The following is a 14,782-nucleotide window of genomic DNA, read 5'->3' on the forward strand; positions in this document are numbered from 1 at the left end:
CCTAAATATTTACTTTAAAATAAAACTGTTTTTGAAAAACACTGCCCACTGTACCTTCTAACAATTTTTAAAATAACTTTAAACATTAATTGGCATAAGATATAAGTTTTAAAAATAAAGTTTGAAAAAAAAAATTAGAGCTTAAGTTTGCTCTTATTTTCTCTTCTTGTTTCGTCATAAAATCCAATACATAAAATGAAATTATGAAAAATGTACTATACAGTTCCAAAATATATAGCTAGTCTAAAGATAACCTTAGCCAGTATTGAAAATACTAGCCGAAATTTGCCAAAGGAGTTACCCATTGAAATACTACTACTCTACTCTAGATCCTTAAATAGGACAGTTTTTTTTTATTCGGTTTCAATACAATGCAAAAATACACTTTACCATGTTCCCGTAACCTGAAAACAGCATAAATGAACTATTTAAGTATCATTATGATTGGGTATGGAGTACAGACAACGGGTAAAACGCAATAAAACTGATTTATTTAGCTGACGTGCGCGCGCGCATTCACGCTTTCCCGATCTCTGGCGATGTGCACCGCAAATGATACCGATCTTGACATTCCTTGCTATTCACCAATACCAGGCTTGGATTTGTATTAACATATATTACTTATGTATTTTATTCCGAAAACAAAGCGAATATTATAAGTATTAGCTAAAATCGGTTCCAATCATTTGATTGAACTTTGAACGAATTAGATAAAAAGTATCATAATTTCGCATAGTTTAACCATGGTTATGATGGAAAGATGAGAATTATTAAAAAAGAACGGTAAGCCCATCGCAAAATACATGATTGAAGAATTTTGATAACTTTCCTGTCGGCGGCAAAAACGTTTGCCTAACGTTTAACTTTACGACCAGTTTTTCGCTTAAGCAAATTGTTATTAAGTTTATCAGTTAGCAAAATCTAATTTCCAGTTTACAGTCGTGAGTTGACCATGTTCACCCCGATTTACATGAAGTTGAAATATCTTGAGCAGTCCCACAGACTTGTATTATGGACGACATACATAAATGTATAACTACATAACTGCTATTCTACAGCTGGTTGTATTCATCATAATATTTTCACGACTAGGTCCTTGTTTAAAATATGTAAGTGTGTTTGTTATCGCTTCAGTGATGTTGAACACTATTAGCGCATGTAGGATCTCAGTATGGTAACAGTTGCTTATAAATTCACTGCCCATAACTGGTAATACCGCATAAAGAAAATAAAAATGTAAACTGTATTTATGTGTGTTCAAGCTTAATAAGCCTTTAGTAAAAACTAAAGTAAACGTTGCTTGTTACAGGTTCAACCCAAACCAACATCAAACGGTGTCTCAAAGGAACGCGTCACGGAACGTGAGACCCGAGAGACGAGAGAGTCCAGAGACACGAGAGACATCAGAGAGACAAGAGAACCTAGAGAAGCGAGGGACTCAAGAGACTCTAGAGACTCCCGCGAAATACGCGAGCTTCGCGAGACCAGGGACTCCAGAGAGGAAACCGACCATGTGGAGCGAAGAGCGCAGACTACGTCACCTGTACCGCGGGAGAGGGAGAGGGAGCGCGAGAGAGACAGGGACAGGGATAGGGACAGGGAGCGGGAACGAGAGCTGAGAGACGAGAGAAGAGACCAGACCACACCGCAACACGACGGCAGACATCCACTACTGCAATTTGCCGTCGACCACTTCAGACAGAGCCCAGAGTGAGTTCCTTCACATTTTTATATAGTGCAAAGTATGTTTGACCCTCGGTGGTGTCAGGACTTAGCAAATAAATCCCAAGTTTCATTTTTGGCTTGCCAGAATAAGAAATATTGCGCGGTCTAAGAAAGAGTAAGTTTGTTTACGCTTAAACAACACGCTTACATGCGTAACAGTTCACATTTTTCTGAGTAAGATGCCTATTACGACAACATTTGTAGTAGGATAAATTCTCAGCAGATTTGCGTGTGAATACGTTAAGATATTTCCTATCGTTAACATGACGTAAACGTGTCTAATATGTTGTAGCTCAGCTTATGGTTTAGTCGGGATTTTGTTAACTCAGTCAAAGTGGCGCCCTCTGCAAGTCACCATAATGTCGACTAACACGTTATTTACCCCAATGTCAATGAAGTTTTAAGTATAACACTAAAAACATTGCAATATATTTCTGCCTAACTCTCACTCTATTGAATATTTCCGCAAGTTATTATTTATACCAAAGAAAACTAGTCTTAAAGACAATTTACCAGTTGTATAGCGATTGATTACGCTATTAATTAGTTTAAAATTAAACATTTACACCACGTTTGCGAAGTCTATTAGTTGAATTTAAACATTAATTACGACAACGTAGGCCACATTGCATGAAAGCTGATCAGACTGGCGTTGCAACGTAAATAATTAATTACTTACCGTTTGTAGTTGATGTACTGGTTTAATTAGAAGTCTTTTATACCTAATTGACAATATAGGTAGTTTTTTAACCAATAATTGTCTTTGTTTCCTATTAGTATTGGCTTTAGCGCTGGTAGCGCCATCTAGGCCTTCCTAAAAATACAAAATTTACGATAAAGTTTCAATTATCGGTTATTCGTTGTAAAGTATCTTAGTTGTACGTAAATCGTCGATACTGACATTGGCATTTCTTTCCCTTTACGAACTATTTATTTATACGGCAGAGATGATAGCGCCATCTATCCGCTCACGAGGGAACAAGAACATAAAGTAACGAGTAACTATTTCAATTTTTTATTTCTTTTCCAACCACTTACCGTTACTGGGGTTTATCATAAATTACTGTCTTACAGTGATTCGATTCACTGACAGCAATGAATTGCTCACGGAGGTACAATAAATATTGACCTCTGTTTTTGTCATGTGAAATGTGGAGATGAATTTGCCATTTGAAAACTTCAGTTATCTATCATAACAAAATAATTGCATTTTGTTTTCATGACAAAAAAACCCAAAACATGTCTTCTATCGTAACATGACGTCGCGTTGCTTAAGCATCAAATAGTCGATGTTGTTAAACCTTAATTGAGAAGTGATGTACGAAACAGAATTGTTGAAGACAGGTTTACTGCAGCCACGCGATTTATTACTGCCTAGCTTGCAATCCAGAGCAGATGCAACAATGCCTTAACGTCTACGCCTTAAGGTCGAAAATCGTATACTCTTTGTAAACTTCGTAAACGTACAGATATAAGTTATGCGTGTTATATTTTTAGTAACGGTTCCACATAAATTGGGATCCATGGAGTCAACAGAGCATAGAGGTTTTTAATTGTCTTTGAATGCGGTTATTGGGAATTGTGTTCTTGAAAAACTACTTACTGGCATGAACAGCAATGAACATGATCTTTAAATCATTTGCTTTGGAAATTGTTAACGTCATTCAAATCAAGCTTCACTGAAAAACTGGTCGGTATTACAGGTAAAATCCTAAACTGTTTGAACATCAACATGATGTTGTAATCTAAACATTTATCTGATCTTTTACGCAGCCTTCTTAAATGTCATCTACGTTTTCGTTTGGAAGGCTGACACCGCTGGCAAATCAAACACTGAATACAAAACAAAACATTTTACTCTACAAAACCGAATAGAACCGTATTTTGATGGTTCTTTAGGCTAAAAAACATGAGATAGGGTTTTTTACTGATAAAATTCCGCATGGACTTTCCCCGAACTGGGGTATGCATTTCCCATTCCTGGACTCTTACAGGCCAAACTCAACCGTTACATTGCCTGAAGTAGTAGCCTTAGTTAGCTTAGGGATTATGCGCAAAATAACTCTGATTCCTCGCCCTCTCGGGTCCTTCACTGATATTAAGCACAGACTTAGAACAAATACACATTGTTCGAGGAAAAACATTTATACAAATCTAACACTTATAAAATCAGTCATTAACATAAACGGATAGCAAATCTTAATAGCAGGAAGCCAAATAACAATATGGTATTATAAAAATTAAACGAACAAATAATGATTACGTGTTATTTCAGTTTTTAGCAGTCTGTTATGTTTCCACATTGTACAATGCTTTCTAAAAAACCGTGGGGAACCGTTTTACATTGAATGTAGGATTCTTACGAGTTCCAGCTACTGTCAGAATACGTTTTTATTTGCAATTCGTTAATAGATTCCTGTAGGGTTGTCTACGGCTTACGAGATGAAGACATTTTTTTTTTTAATATGTTATGGCTATAGAATCTTCATGGACATCCCTCTCCTTGGGATAGGAAGTGAGTCGTGTACCTGCATATTATAAAATGTAGCTACAGTAATTCCTTACAATAATAATTATAATCAAACAACGAGACATGCAATTAACCAAAGTCATTACAAATAATTGAGTTGTCTTGTGAAATTTGTTACCTTTACCAAATACACCGAGTAATGATGCGTTCTGCTTTCCACGGAACAATAGCTAGAGTTACACTTTGCTTGTTTAGTTATATCATAATAACGCATACTCAGCTACGCTCGACGAGAATGGAAAATATTTAAATTTATACTTCCTTGTGAAATAAACTTATTTAGGTACTATGTAACACAATAAAGAAGACTTTGCAAATATTGATGATATTAATTGTCGGTTTTAAACCTGCACAAGTTGAACCTCTCGCTCACTCACTGGCCATTTTATTCTCGACCTAGTTAACAAAGAAAACAAAAGCTTTTCGTAACAAATTTTCAATATTAGGCAACACCTTTGTCGGGTAAATTCAGATGCAACTCAAAAACAATGCGCCATAAAAACAGCCTCGGGAAAATGTAGAGCAGCCCTAGTTAGTTGATGAGCACCGTTGGCGCGGAACGCACCGCAGAGGTCGCGGGACACCGTCTCCGGCGCCAGAGCAAGTGTAACCTTCGGCCATGCCGTGTGCACTCGCAGCACGAATCAAGCACAGACTGCAAGTATCACTCATGCTTACCTTTAAGTGGTTTTTTTTATTTCCCATTAACTTTTCACCGGCCAGTACTAGTTCGTGTTTACTAACGCTAGTGTAATGTGTAATAGTGATGTTCGTTTCGTGTTTAATATAATTACAGTTATTAAGTGTTTGTATTTCCTTTAATTAGGAATGAAAGAGCTATTGCAATATTTAGTGCTATATTGTGCTCTATCAAAAAAATATGACAAATGCCTTTTGTGTCCTATTTAGAATATCGCAATTGCAGGCAATAAACGTAAACCACGACTAATAATAATTTATTAACATGTAGTAATATAGATTTCATTGCTTTAATCGTATTTTGTTTTAATTAAAACATATTAAAATTGTTTTAAATATACTCATCAATGTTAATTCCACGGTTTATAGCAATTACATCGACACACAAATACCAAATCGACACAACTATGACCGACAAAAAGTAGGAAGAAAAAGAACTCGCGTAACATCGTCATAATCTGTATAATACCGCTAAATACGTAAACACGAGGTAAGTTTTGAAAGCCGAAATGAATCGTTAAATTATTCAAAAATTGAGTTCCTCCGGCCGAGCGCTTTCCCCGATACGTTTAGTCGGTGATCGGCCGTCGAACGATGTCGATCGAAATGCTTACCGAGAGCAGTACGGACATGACTGAAGACAGTCTGTCCAGCGACGAGGACGGGCTCACGTGCGAAGACGACGACAGCGTCAACCATCTACTGTGAGATCATGTTTTATTGTGATGTGTTTAGTGGATATAGTGCTTCTGTAATTCGTATTTAATCTGTGTTCCATTTGTGAAGTGACATCTCGCTGTCAAATTAGTTCTCAACAATGGCGCTACTGTGTTAGCGACAGTTTGTTTATTAATGTTCTATGGAATTCACGTGAAATAACTTTTAACACCGTTATTTTTAGAATGAGAAAGTTGTTTTGGATCATAATTCAATTCATATAATAACGTGTGAAGTAATTAGCCGCGATAAATGGAAATAGTGTGGAGGTCTTTGCCGAGTATACGGACGACATGAGCTCTAAACATAACTCACTGTTTAAATAAACTATGAGTAGAAGAATACAAAAGCACAATCGGAAAATAAAGATAGCGAGAAACACAATCTAATTAATTAACTTATACCATCTCTACGACTGCTTAAAAACTCAGGCGCCAGTATTGTTATAATTCAAAGACATTTCCCATGTACTTAAAACAGTCATGGTTCCCTCACGCACTAAGCGGTGTTGTTGAACTACGCATACTAAGAAACAGTAATAAATACATCAACTGGGCATGACGACAAAAAATAATATTGCCAATTATTTCTTGTTATTGAGCACCCTTATTACAGTGCAGTAGAGTTGGTTATGCTTTAATTTAAAATTAGTAGTAATGGTCGAGTGACATACGCAATACGCATGCGTGACATTCGAAAATTTAAACTTACTAGGTACCGCTTGTCACTTTTTTAATCTTGATGTACAACACGGATATAATGAGTTCTTGATACAGCTTAAGCTGACGACTTTTTAATAAGAACTACCGTTTTAAAACCCTTTTTATCGTGAATTAAACAATGAAGTAGGTATATATTTTTGTCGGCACTGCCTACATGTATTTTGTGAACGCCTCAATATGTCTCTAATAATATAAAAGAATAAAACCTTTTATACACAGAGCTAAAGTTTGCTCTCTTCCAAGTTGTGTGAATCTAATTTGTTAACTAAATTATAAGTTAAGATTTTCACATCGAACCGGTTTGCAAATATTTTATCAGTTTCTATTGGCTTTCATAATACCATCATCATTTCTAAACGATTCACGTTTTGTTTATCTAGTAGTTCAGTGTTCTGGCTATTCCTGGTCCATTTATTTAGATGCTCTCGTCACCCTTTTTACCGAATTTCTGGAGACAGCATAAAGGTTCACTGATTGCTCTAAATAAAGTATTTCACATTTAAATGTCATTGTTACTGATCCTAGTACTATAGCCTCTTTATTAAACAATACATGTTTGGGACATGCTCAACATCAAATACCATCCACAGCGTCCAACCCAGCACTGGCACATAATTCTTAGCAAATCTCTTAAAGACGACGGCCATAAAATATAAAATCAGATTAAAATAATATATCGTACTCTCAAAACTTCCTGATGCCATTCGTCGTACTTAAAACGAAGTTTATAATTTTAATCTCATCCGGGTCCATCATTGCAAACCCGACATGTGAAATTTCTTGAATTCTGTATGAATCATTAAGAATATTCTTTCTCTTGTAAGTTCTTAATTATTTGTTACATCTTCTGTTGCCCTGATTGCGTCTTGTTTGACATTTGAACGGTAGTTTATGAATAGGTGGGAAAGTAAAATAAACACTCATCTTCCCGTACTTAATTGCACGTTAAAAGCAAATTGCTGATCTAGATGCAAACAGTAGCTATTTCCCGGTACTTACCATAATAACTTAGTTATTTTACCAGAACATTTTTATTTAAATTGCCAACCTGGAAATGGTATTACGAACACACAATTCATTCATTTCATTACTATATTCGTAACTTATACATTTAGATTCAGTCATATTTTTTTTATAATTTCCATAAATATATAAACAAGTGAAGTGCTTCATGCTTTATTAACATGTTAAATACTAAACAGTCAATTATTTCACAGTTGATTCGTTTAGTGTGGTTTATAGAAATCAGTTAAAACTTTCAATCACGTAACTCAGTAATTCCTTAAATATCGAATAAATCGTTAACATACCGTAATCGAGGATATCCCGGTATCGATTTTTGTTTTTTTTTCTATGTCTATAAACTCGCTTTCGACGTTACGTAAGAATAATTTGCCAACATAGGCCGAGAATTTGTTTTTATTTCTTTTATAACAACGGCGAGTTTCTTAATTCAAATTAATTGACGCCCACGTACTTGTTTGTAAAAAAAATATTCGAATTTCCTAGATTTAATATTTTATTCAGTCAATAATTATAACACTTATAAGGCTTTAATATTTTATTTGCATCCTATGTTAATTTCGCCTCAAAATCTAATTGCTGGTTTAGTTTCTCTTAGAGATGAATCACATGCTAATTGAACCCGTTTCAATTTGGGTCCTAACATTCGAGTTGTAGTTTCCGGCCTGTAATAGATCTAGATGAAATAATATAGCTTTCCCTATTACGTGCAATTAATTATTTAATAATTCGATAATTTGATTACATGTCTATTCAAGCTACTCATTAAATAGGCATGTTACAATTTCATTTAAATACTTAGGACAGATTGGCTGTGTCGATTTTATTTCCGTAGTCTTCAAGTTTCGAAAAATGTTTTACATCTCTATTGGGCTTGAAAGTCTGCTAACCATTCTTAAATGTCAATCAACCTCTTTAGTCAGTCTTTCAAGCAACAAATGCGCCGTACAAGGAAATGCATAGAGAATAATTGAAACACACCATAGATTACTAATGACAGGTTGATCAGTAATCACTTCTGTCAACATTCTAATGTTTCCTTTCTTTTCGCTTACGATGCGCATCGGTAAAACAAAACACTGCGTAATGTTACGACTCCATTATTCTAGTTTCGTAACGCGTACGTGATTGATCGTACAGTCAACCGCCATCTATGCCATCAAGTTGATAACACTTTTATACCCAAGAAGTAAAGATGTTTTTTGTGAATCCGCTATCAATGATTCGGACTAGCGTACAATCTTGTGTAAGCAGAACAGATTACAATGTACGTGTTGCCATTTTCAAAAACCGAATCTAATTGCTAACCCGCGGAAATCACTTTCCTTTCCGTATTTTTTAAAATTGTCTATGGTGTTTGTTTAACATTTTCTAATTAATGTTTTAAATCTAATTATACGTTGCAAATTAATGAAAAGTTGTTATAGCGGACCGAGGTTAATGGCGACGATAAACAGATGTTTTCTTTTTAAGTTGCTTTAATTAGTTTAATTGTACTAGGTGTTTCTCACTACAATGTAGCAAATAAAAACATAGTAACTGTTGGTAGTTAATGTATTTCCTGTTGCACAGTGGGTGAGAGCAGGTAGTAGGCCCGTCCATCGGTCACGGTGCCCACTCTATTGTCTACGGCCGCCGGCGCATGCGCTGAATGCGCTCATTTGCATCCAATGCTAACAGCCACTTCCGCTGTGGAGGAAATGCGATAATAACACCTCATTATATTGAAGCTAAGCAGGAAAATGCTCGCGTCGAGTAGGTGTGAAACGAGACACGATGTTTTATAACAATACTTACTTACATAACTCTTTATTAGCAGATCGGATGTAATTAATACTGTTCTGTGTTTATTGATTGTTATAAAATAATACTATTTTCCGATACTCACAAGAAATGAAAGGTGGCTTTTAAAACTATATAAACTTAAGTAGACATTAAATAAATAAAAGTTAAATAAGTTTCATTTGGTCAAACTCGTCTTGAACAAAGACTTCTGCTGCAAAAACTGATACCAATCTTTTTATTTTCTATTGTAAAAGACCAGCGCTAATATAAATATTTATTATCGAAATCTATAATTTCTAAATCTCCTTTTTTATCTATAGCTTGCCTCAGGAGACATAGATATTTCGACTAAATTATGATAACGCCAACTTTATGGTAATTAGACCTGAATATTAAGCTTTCTTGTACACACCTCTTAAAAGCAGATATTTGTTTAACACTTTTTATAGAGCAAAAGTTTTCTTACAATTATAATTAGAAGGACAGGCTCTTTTACTAGAGAAAAATGTTTAATATTGCTCGTTACACTCATGATGTGGCGGGGTTAACGTATTATTAATTTTATCAAGCGTCATTTAACCAATAGTACTATTGTTTGGTTCAAAGAGAAGAACTTTTTATATCTTTACTTAGCAGTAATTAATATCATATTTATATTACATATTATCATTATATAATATAACATCATATTTTAATAACCACTAAATATTCACCAGCCTACAGATTACCCCAGTTGTGACATTCTTTTGGACAAGTTCGGGTAATCAAAGTATAATTTGTATGCAGATTAAATGCATAACATAATTGAGCTACAAGTAACATTGTATAACATGTTTACACGTTTTACATTTCTTTCCTAATTTTGTTTGAATAACTATGATGGTGCAGCTACTGCTACTACTTTATTTATTATATCACAACTGACAGCCAATTTCCTAGTTTTAGGTATTTGTTTTATAAAATTAGCGTTGAGTGCCAGATCTGTATGTGATGAAATGCATGAAATGCAATCATACAGATTTATAGTTCGAAATATGACAACTCCATAATTTTGTTTAGTATTGTTCAAAATGTAGCTAAAACTTCTTAAATCAGTAGAAACAATGACGATACGATAATACGTATTATTATACTGTGTAGAACTCACTGAAAACGAAATATATAAAAGTAGAATCTTAGAATATAGGTTTCAGTAGGCAATAAAAATCGGTTTCTTTTAATTTGTGTCAATAATACTAATATTTCAAAGTGAAAGCTATATTTAAAACTTAACTTTTTTAACAGACTCGAAATCCTGAAAGCGGATTCATCACTAAAGAGCAAGGCAAAACGCAACGAATGGACATGGAAGGCCCAGACAGACGTAGTGAAGTGGCAGGCGACGCCGCTGAGGGCGCCGCTGCTGCGCCTGCCCGCCGCGCTCGCGCCGCCCGCGCTCGAGTGCTTCACCTGCGTGCGCGCGTACTGCGGCGACCTGCAGCCCAACGAGCGGCAGATGCATCAGGACCTCACCGAAGTTAAATGTGTTTACACTGTGCTCATGGTGAGTGTGAATACACATATGAATACAATACATTTGCATACTATAATACAATACATACGTGTGAATACAATATTTTTTTATATTGTTGGACCCTATAGAGTACAGGGTTCTAAGAAGTAGTCTTAAAGTCTGTGAGTAACTTTGCCATATAATACGTAAGATTTTTAGAAAAGTAGGAGAGGTAGAACGAGTTTCTAGAATGCTTCTATTGCGAATAATGTCACAGTCTTTTCAGAGTCGTAATTACCGAGGGCTTAAGATAAGGTTATAAGGCACAACTAATTGTTTTTTTTTGCCCATGGCTTTCCAAAAAATTACTGCATTCCATACAAATTACATAATTGTTTATAATTATATCGATATATATGTATAAACAATTATCGAATATGTAATATGCTTCCAATTAGATAACGTAAGACAGGTTATGCTTTTATTTGCCAAATCTATAGACACAACATCAATCGGCTCGATTTCACTAATGTAATTAAAGGCTTCTGCGTTTCTGGCTACTGTCTATTGAGATATGAATGACACTGCAGTTTATTTGACAAATTTCTCTTGACATTATGACTATAGAACTTGGTTAGTACAGGTGACAATTTCTTTACAAAGTGGTACTATCACTGCTATTAAACACGCATTGGCTGAGTAATTTCCAGTTCATGAGAAGAATAGAGAATAGAGAAAAGAGATCGTCACGAAATATATTTCAATATTTATTAACAAAGGAAGCGAGGCCTTAGCTCTGCAGTGAAGAAAAATAAAAGAACTCTGTTCCCTAGTATGTAATTTACTTATTTTATAACTTGACTTCGATTTCTACTCATTGTGAAATGTGAATAAGTTATAGCAATTTAGCACACAGGCGAATCTAATTCATTTACTGATTTCGTATTCGTCTTTTAAAGAATACTCTTGTAACTAACAACAATTCTTCCATGTCCAGCACTGCCACTCAGTCCCGGAGCTGCGTGACGAGGTGTACTGCCAGCTGATGAAGCAGACCACCTCGAACAGGTCTCCGTCAGGCGAGTCCTGCCAGCGCGCCTGGCGCCTTATGTCCATACTGGCCGCTTACTTCACATGCTCTGACACGCTCCGGTAAGAGAGAACTCTATTATTCTTTATAATGCTTATAGTTTATAGTTCAACATTTTATTTTTTCTTATTACCGCGCGGGCTGGCTCCATGCGGCTCAGAATTGAGATTCGTGGAAGGATTTGGGGGCCTTTGCCCAGCAGTGGGACACAGTGGGCTAGAGAAAAAAAACCGTCTTTAAGGCCCCTGAGAAAGTAATTTTTATTCGCTATTATGTTATAAAACTTAGAGTTAATCATTTAACTCTACCAGATTTCAGTACTGACGTTTTTCCTTTTTATTCCGAACAATATATCGTGGCGCCCTCTTGAAGGAATTGTCATCGTGTGTTTTTTTCGTTTAGGCGTGTCACTATAAATATGTTTTTAGGCAATCGTCAGTAGTTTTATACTGACTAAGCTGATTCTCCACCCCTCCTATATCTATACTAATCCAAAGTCGCATACAATTCTTACATTGAAGTCTATAAAAACCTATTTGTTGTCCAGGCCGTTCCTAGTGGAGTACCTATCAGCGGCGGCAGCAGACCGGCGCCGGCCCTGCCAGGGCACCGCCTCCGTCTGCCTCGCCAACCTGCGCAAGACCCTACGCTGTGGCGGCAGGAAGAACGTGCCCAGCGTGGAAGAGGTAACTATACATACTGTTTATTGTAACTTTGAAGATTATTTATCACTGGTACAGCCGCCAAGTTGGTTTCTAATAAGGAACTGGAAATTACTTGTATCTGTTAATGGAACGTCATGCTGTCACGCATGAAGCGTGTAATATTCTATGAGGTGTTTCACGAAATTACCAGTATCACTGGTAACGAATTAATTTCTCGAAACACCTAAACGAATTAAGTTCTTGCTATACTTACTTAGCTATTTGCAACCGATTTCCAAATGGAGGAGGTTCTCAATTTATCTGTATTTTTTTATAACCTCATAGCTTTAAGCCGGATGTACCGATTTTTATTATTATATACGATTTTAGGACAGCACTAGTAGCCTAAGTCTCGACTAGACCAGCAGCTGTAAGACTCCTTCCGTAAAACATTGATATAATTGTGTGCACAGGTGACCGCAGTGTCGGCGGGTCGGTCCGCGCGGCGCCAGCTGTACCGGCTGCCGGGCGGCGCCGAGCGCGTCGTCAACACGCGCTGCGCCACCGTCGTGCAGGACATCGTCAACGAGCTCTGCGAACTGGTACGTAATTACTAAAATATTACTGGAATTTTCTAATCTCTAATATTTTAATTCACTAAAAAACACGATAAGTTTGTAGTTGTGAAGGTAAAAGTGCCTGATGTAAGAGGGAACGACACCAAAATTTTATTTAAACCTAAATATAAAAAGGTTGCAATCAAATTCTATAAGCTGTTAACACCATATTTTTTTTCTTATTTGACTAAGATTGGAGAAATCAGAATATAGCATCGTAATCAGAAGACATATTTGAGGAATTTAAAACGACTTTTGTGTATACTTCAATGATAGAACGGTTCACTCAGGCGCACTAGTTTCTGACTCAACCGGAATCGCTCATTATATCCTGATGCAGTATCCTATGATCAAGCAGTGCTGGAGAATTTGTGACTATAACAACATAATACATCTGTATTTGTGTATGTCCCACCAGATTGGCGTGACGAGCGAGGCGGAGCGCGCGGAGTTCTCGCTGTACTGCATCGTGGCGGGCGACGCGCTCACCATGCCGCTGGCGGGCGACGAGTACGTGCTGGACGTGACCACCGAGCTGCAGCGCGCTCACCATCCCTTCTACCTCATCTTCTGTCGCTCCGTGTGGCACCACCCGCTCCGGCCCGACGCGCCCAGCTTGTATACAGAGGTGCTCTTCAACCAGGTGAGCGACACAAATTAGCATCAATTTAACCCGGGCTAAACCCGGGAATTTCTGAACCTTGCAAAGGTTCATATTTTTTTAAGTAATTTCGTAATGTCTGTTATTTGAACTGCATGTTACTTAAACTACACTAACTATACATTAATAACAGAAAATTTTACACGGAGTTTCGTAAAGTACGCACAAATCTAAAGCCACTAGAATTTATCAGATCAGAGTTTACTTATCCAGCCAGTTATCGACCCAATAACCAACCAACCCGTGGAAACTTGGCAGATTGCCGTCTATCTTCTTAAACCCTTTCCGTATTCGATCATGAATACCCATGAACGCTACTAAGTTCCCGTGTCCCGTGTGCAGGTGGCCCCGGACTACCTGGAGGGGCTGCTGCTGGTGCTGCCGGGCGGCGGCGCGCCGGGCGCGGGCGTGCTGCGCGACGTGGCGGCGGTGGGCGCGCTGCTGCACCGCGCGGCCGGGCTGGGCGAGCCCGCGGCCGCGCGCGACCTGCGCTTCCTGCTGCCCAAGCCGCTGCTGGCGCTGCGCGAGCCCCGCGCCGCCAAGTGGGCGGGCTGGCTGGCGGCCGAGTGGCCGGCCGCGCGCGCGCTGTCGCCGCCCGCCGCCAAGGCGCGCGTGCTGCAGGTGTTGTCCCGCTGGCCGCTGTTCGGCTCGTCGTTCTTCGCGGTGCGGCGCGTGTCGGGCGCCAGCGACTGGCGCGAGCACGTGCTGGCGCTCAACCGGCGCGGCGTGCATCTGCTGCACCCCGCCACGCACGAGACCGACACGCACTGGCCCTACGCCGAGCTCATCTCCACCAGGAAGGTAACGCTTGAACAAGGCTTGTAACAAACAAATAACCTAAAATGACCACAATAATGCTCTCTAATTGTCTTTGAAAATCCCAGAAATATATTTCTTTCCTTGTTTTATAAAAAATACTGTTCTTTTTTCTCACAAACTTGTTCCTTGTGCTGTAAAATATTTCACAATTAACATTATACTGGAACTTTTACTATTATTATAGCATTTAAACGTTTTTGTGAAAACAAACATCTTCCACACCATTGTTCCATAATACGTAATTCCTATATTGGTCAG

The 14,782-nt window shown here is 37.8% G+C and overlaps 1 protein-coding gene across 1 annotated transcript in view; it reads left to right on the forward strand.

Annotated features, from left to right (window-relative positions):
• LOC113494732 (unconventional myosin-XV) overlaps nt 1-14,782 on the forward strand; it is an 83,949-nt gene that overhangs the window by 67,101 nt on the left and 2,066 nt on the right. The window contains exons 24-30 of the mRNA XM_026873173.1: nt 1,310-1,710; nt 10,486-10,744; nt 11,691-11,845; nt 12,331-12,469; nt 12,901-13,029; nt 13,463-13,687; nt 14,048-14,506. Of these exons, the coding sequence (XP_026728974.1) occupies nt 1,310-1,710; nt 10,486-10,744; nt 11,691-11,845; nt 12,331-12,469; nt 12,901-13,029; nt 13,463-13,687; nt 14,048-14,506 (1,767 nt within the window). The remainder of the gene's footprint in view (nt 1-1,309; nt 1,711-10,485; nt 10,745-11,690; nt 11,846-12,330; nt 12,470-12,900; nt 13,030-13,462; nt 13,688-14,047; nt 14,507-14,782) is intronic.

The sequence above is a fragment of the Trichoplusia ni genome, chromosome 6, assembly GCF_003590095.1.
Source record: "Trichoplusia ni isolate ovarian cell line Hi5 chromosome 6, tn1, whole genome shotgun sequence".
Classification (NCBI taxonomy): Eukaryota; Metazoa; Arthropoda; class Insecta; order Lepidoptera; family Noctuidae; genus Trichoplusia; species Trichoplusia ni.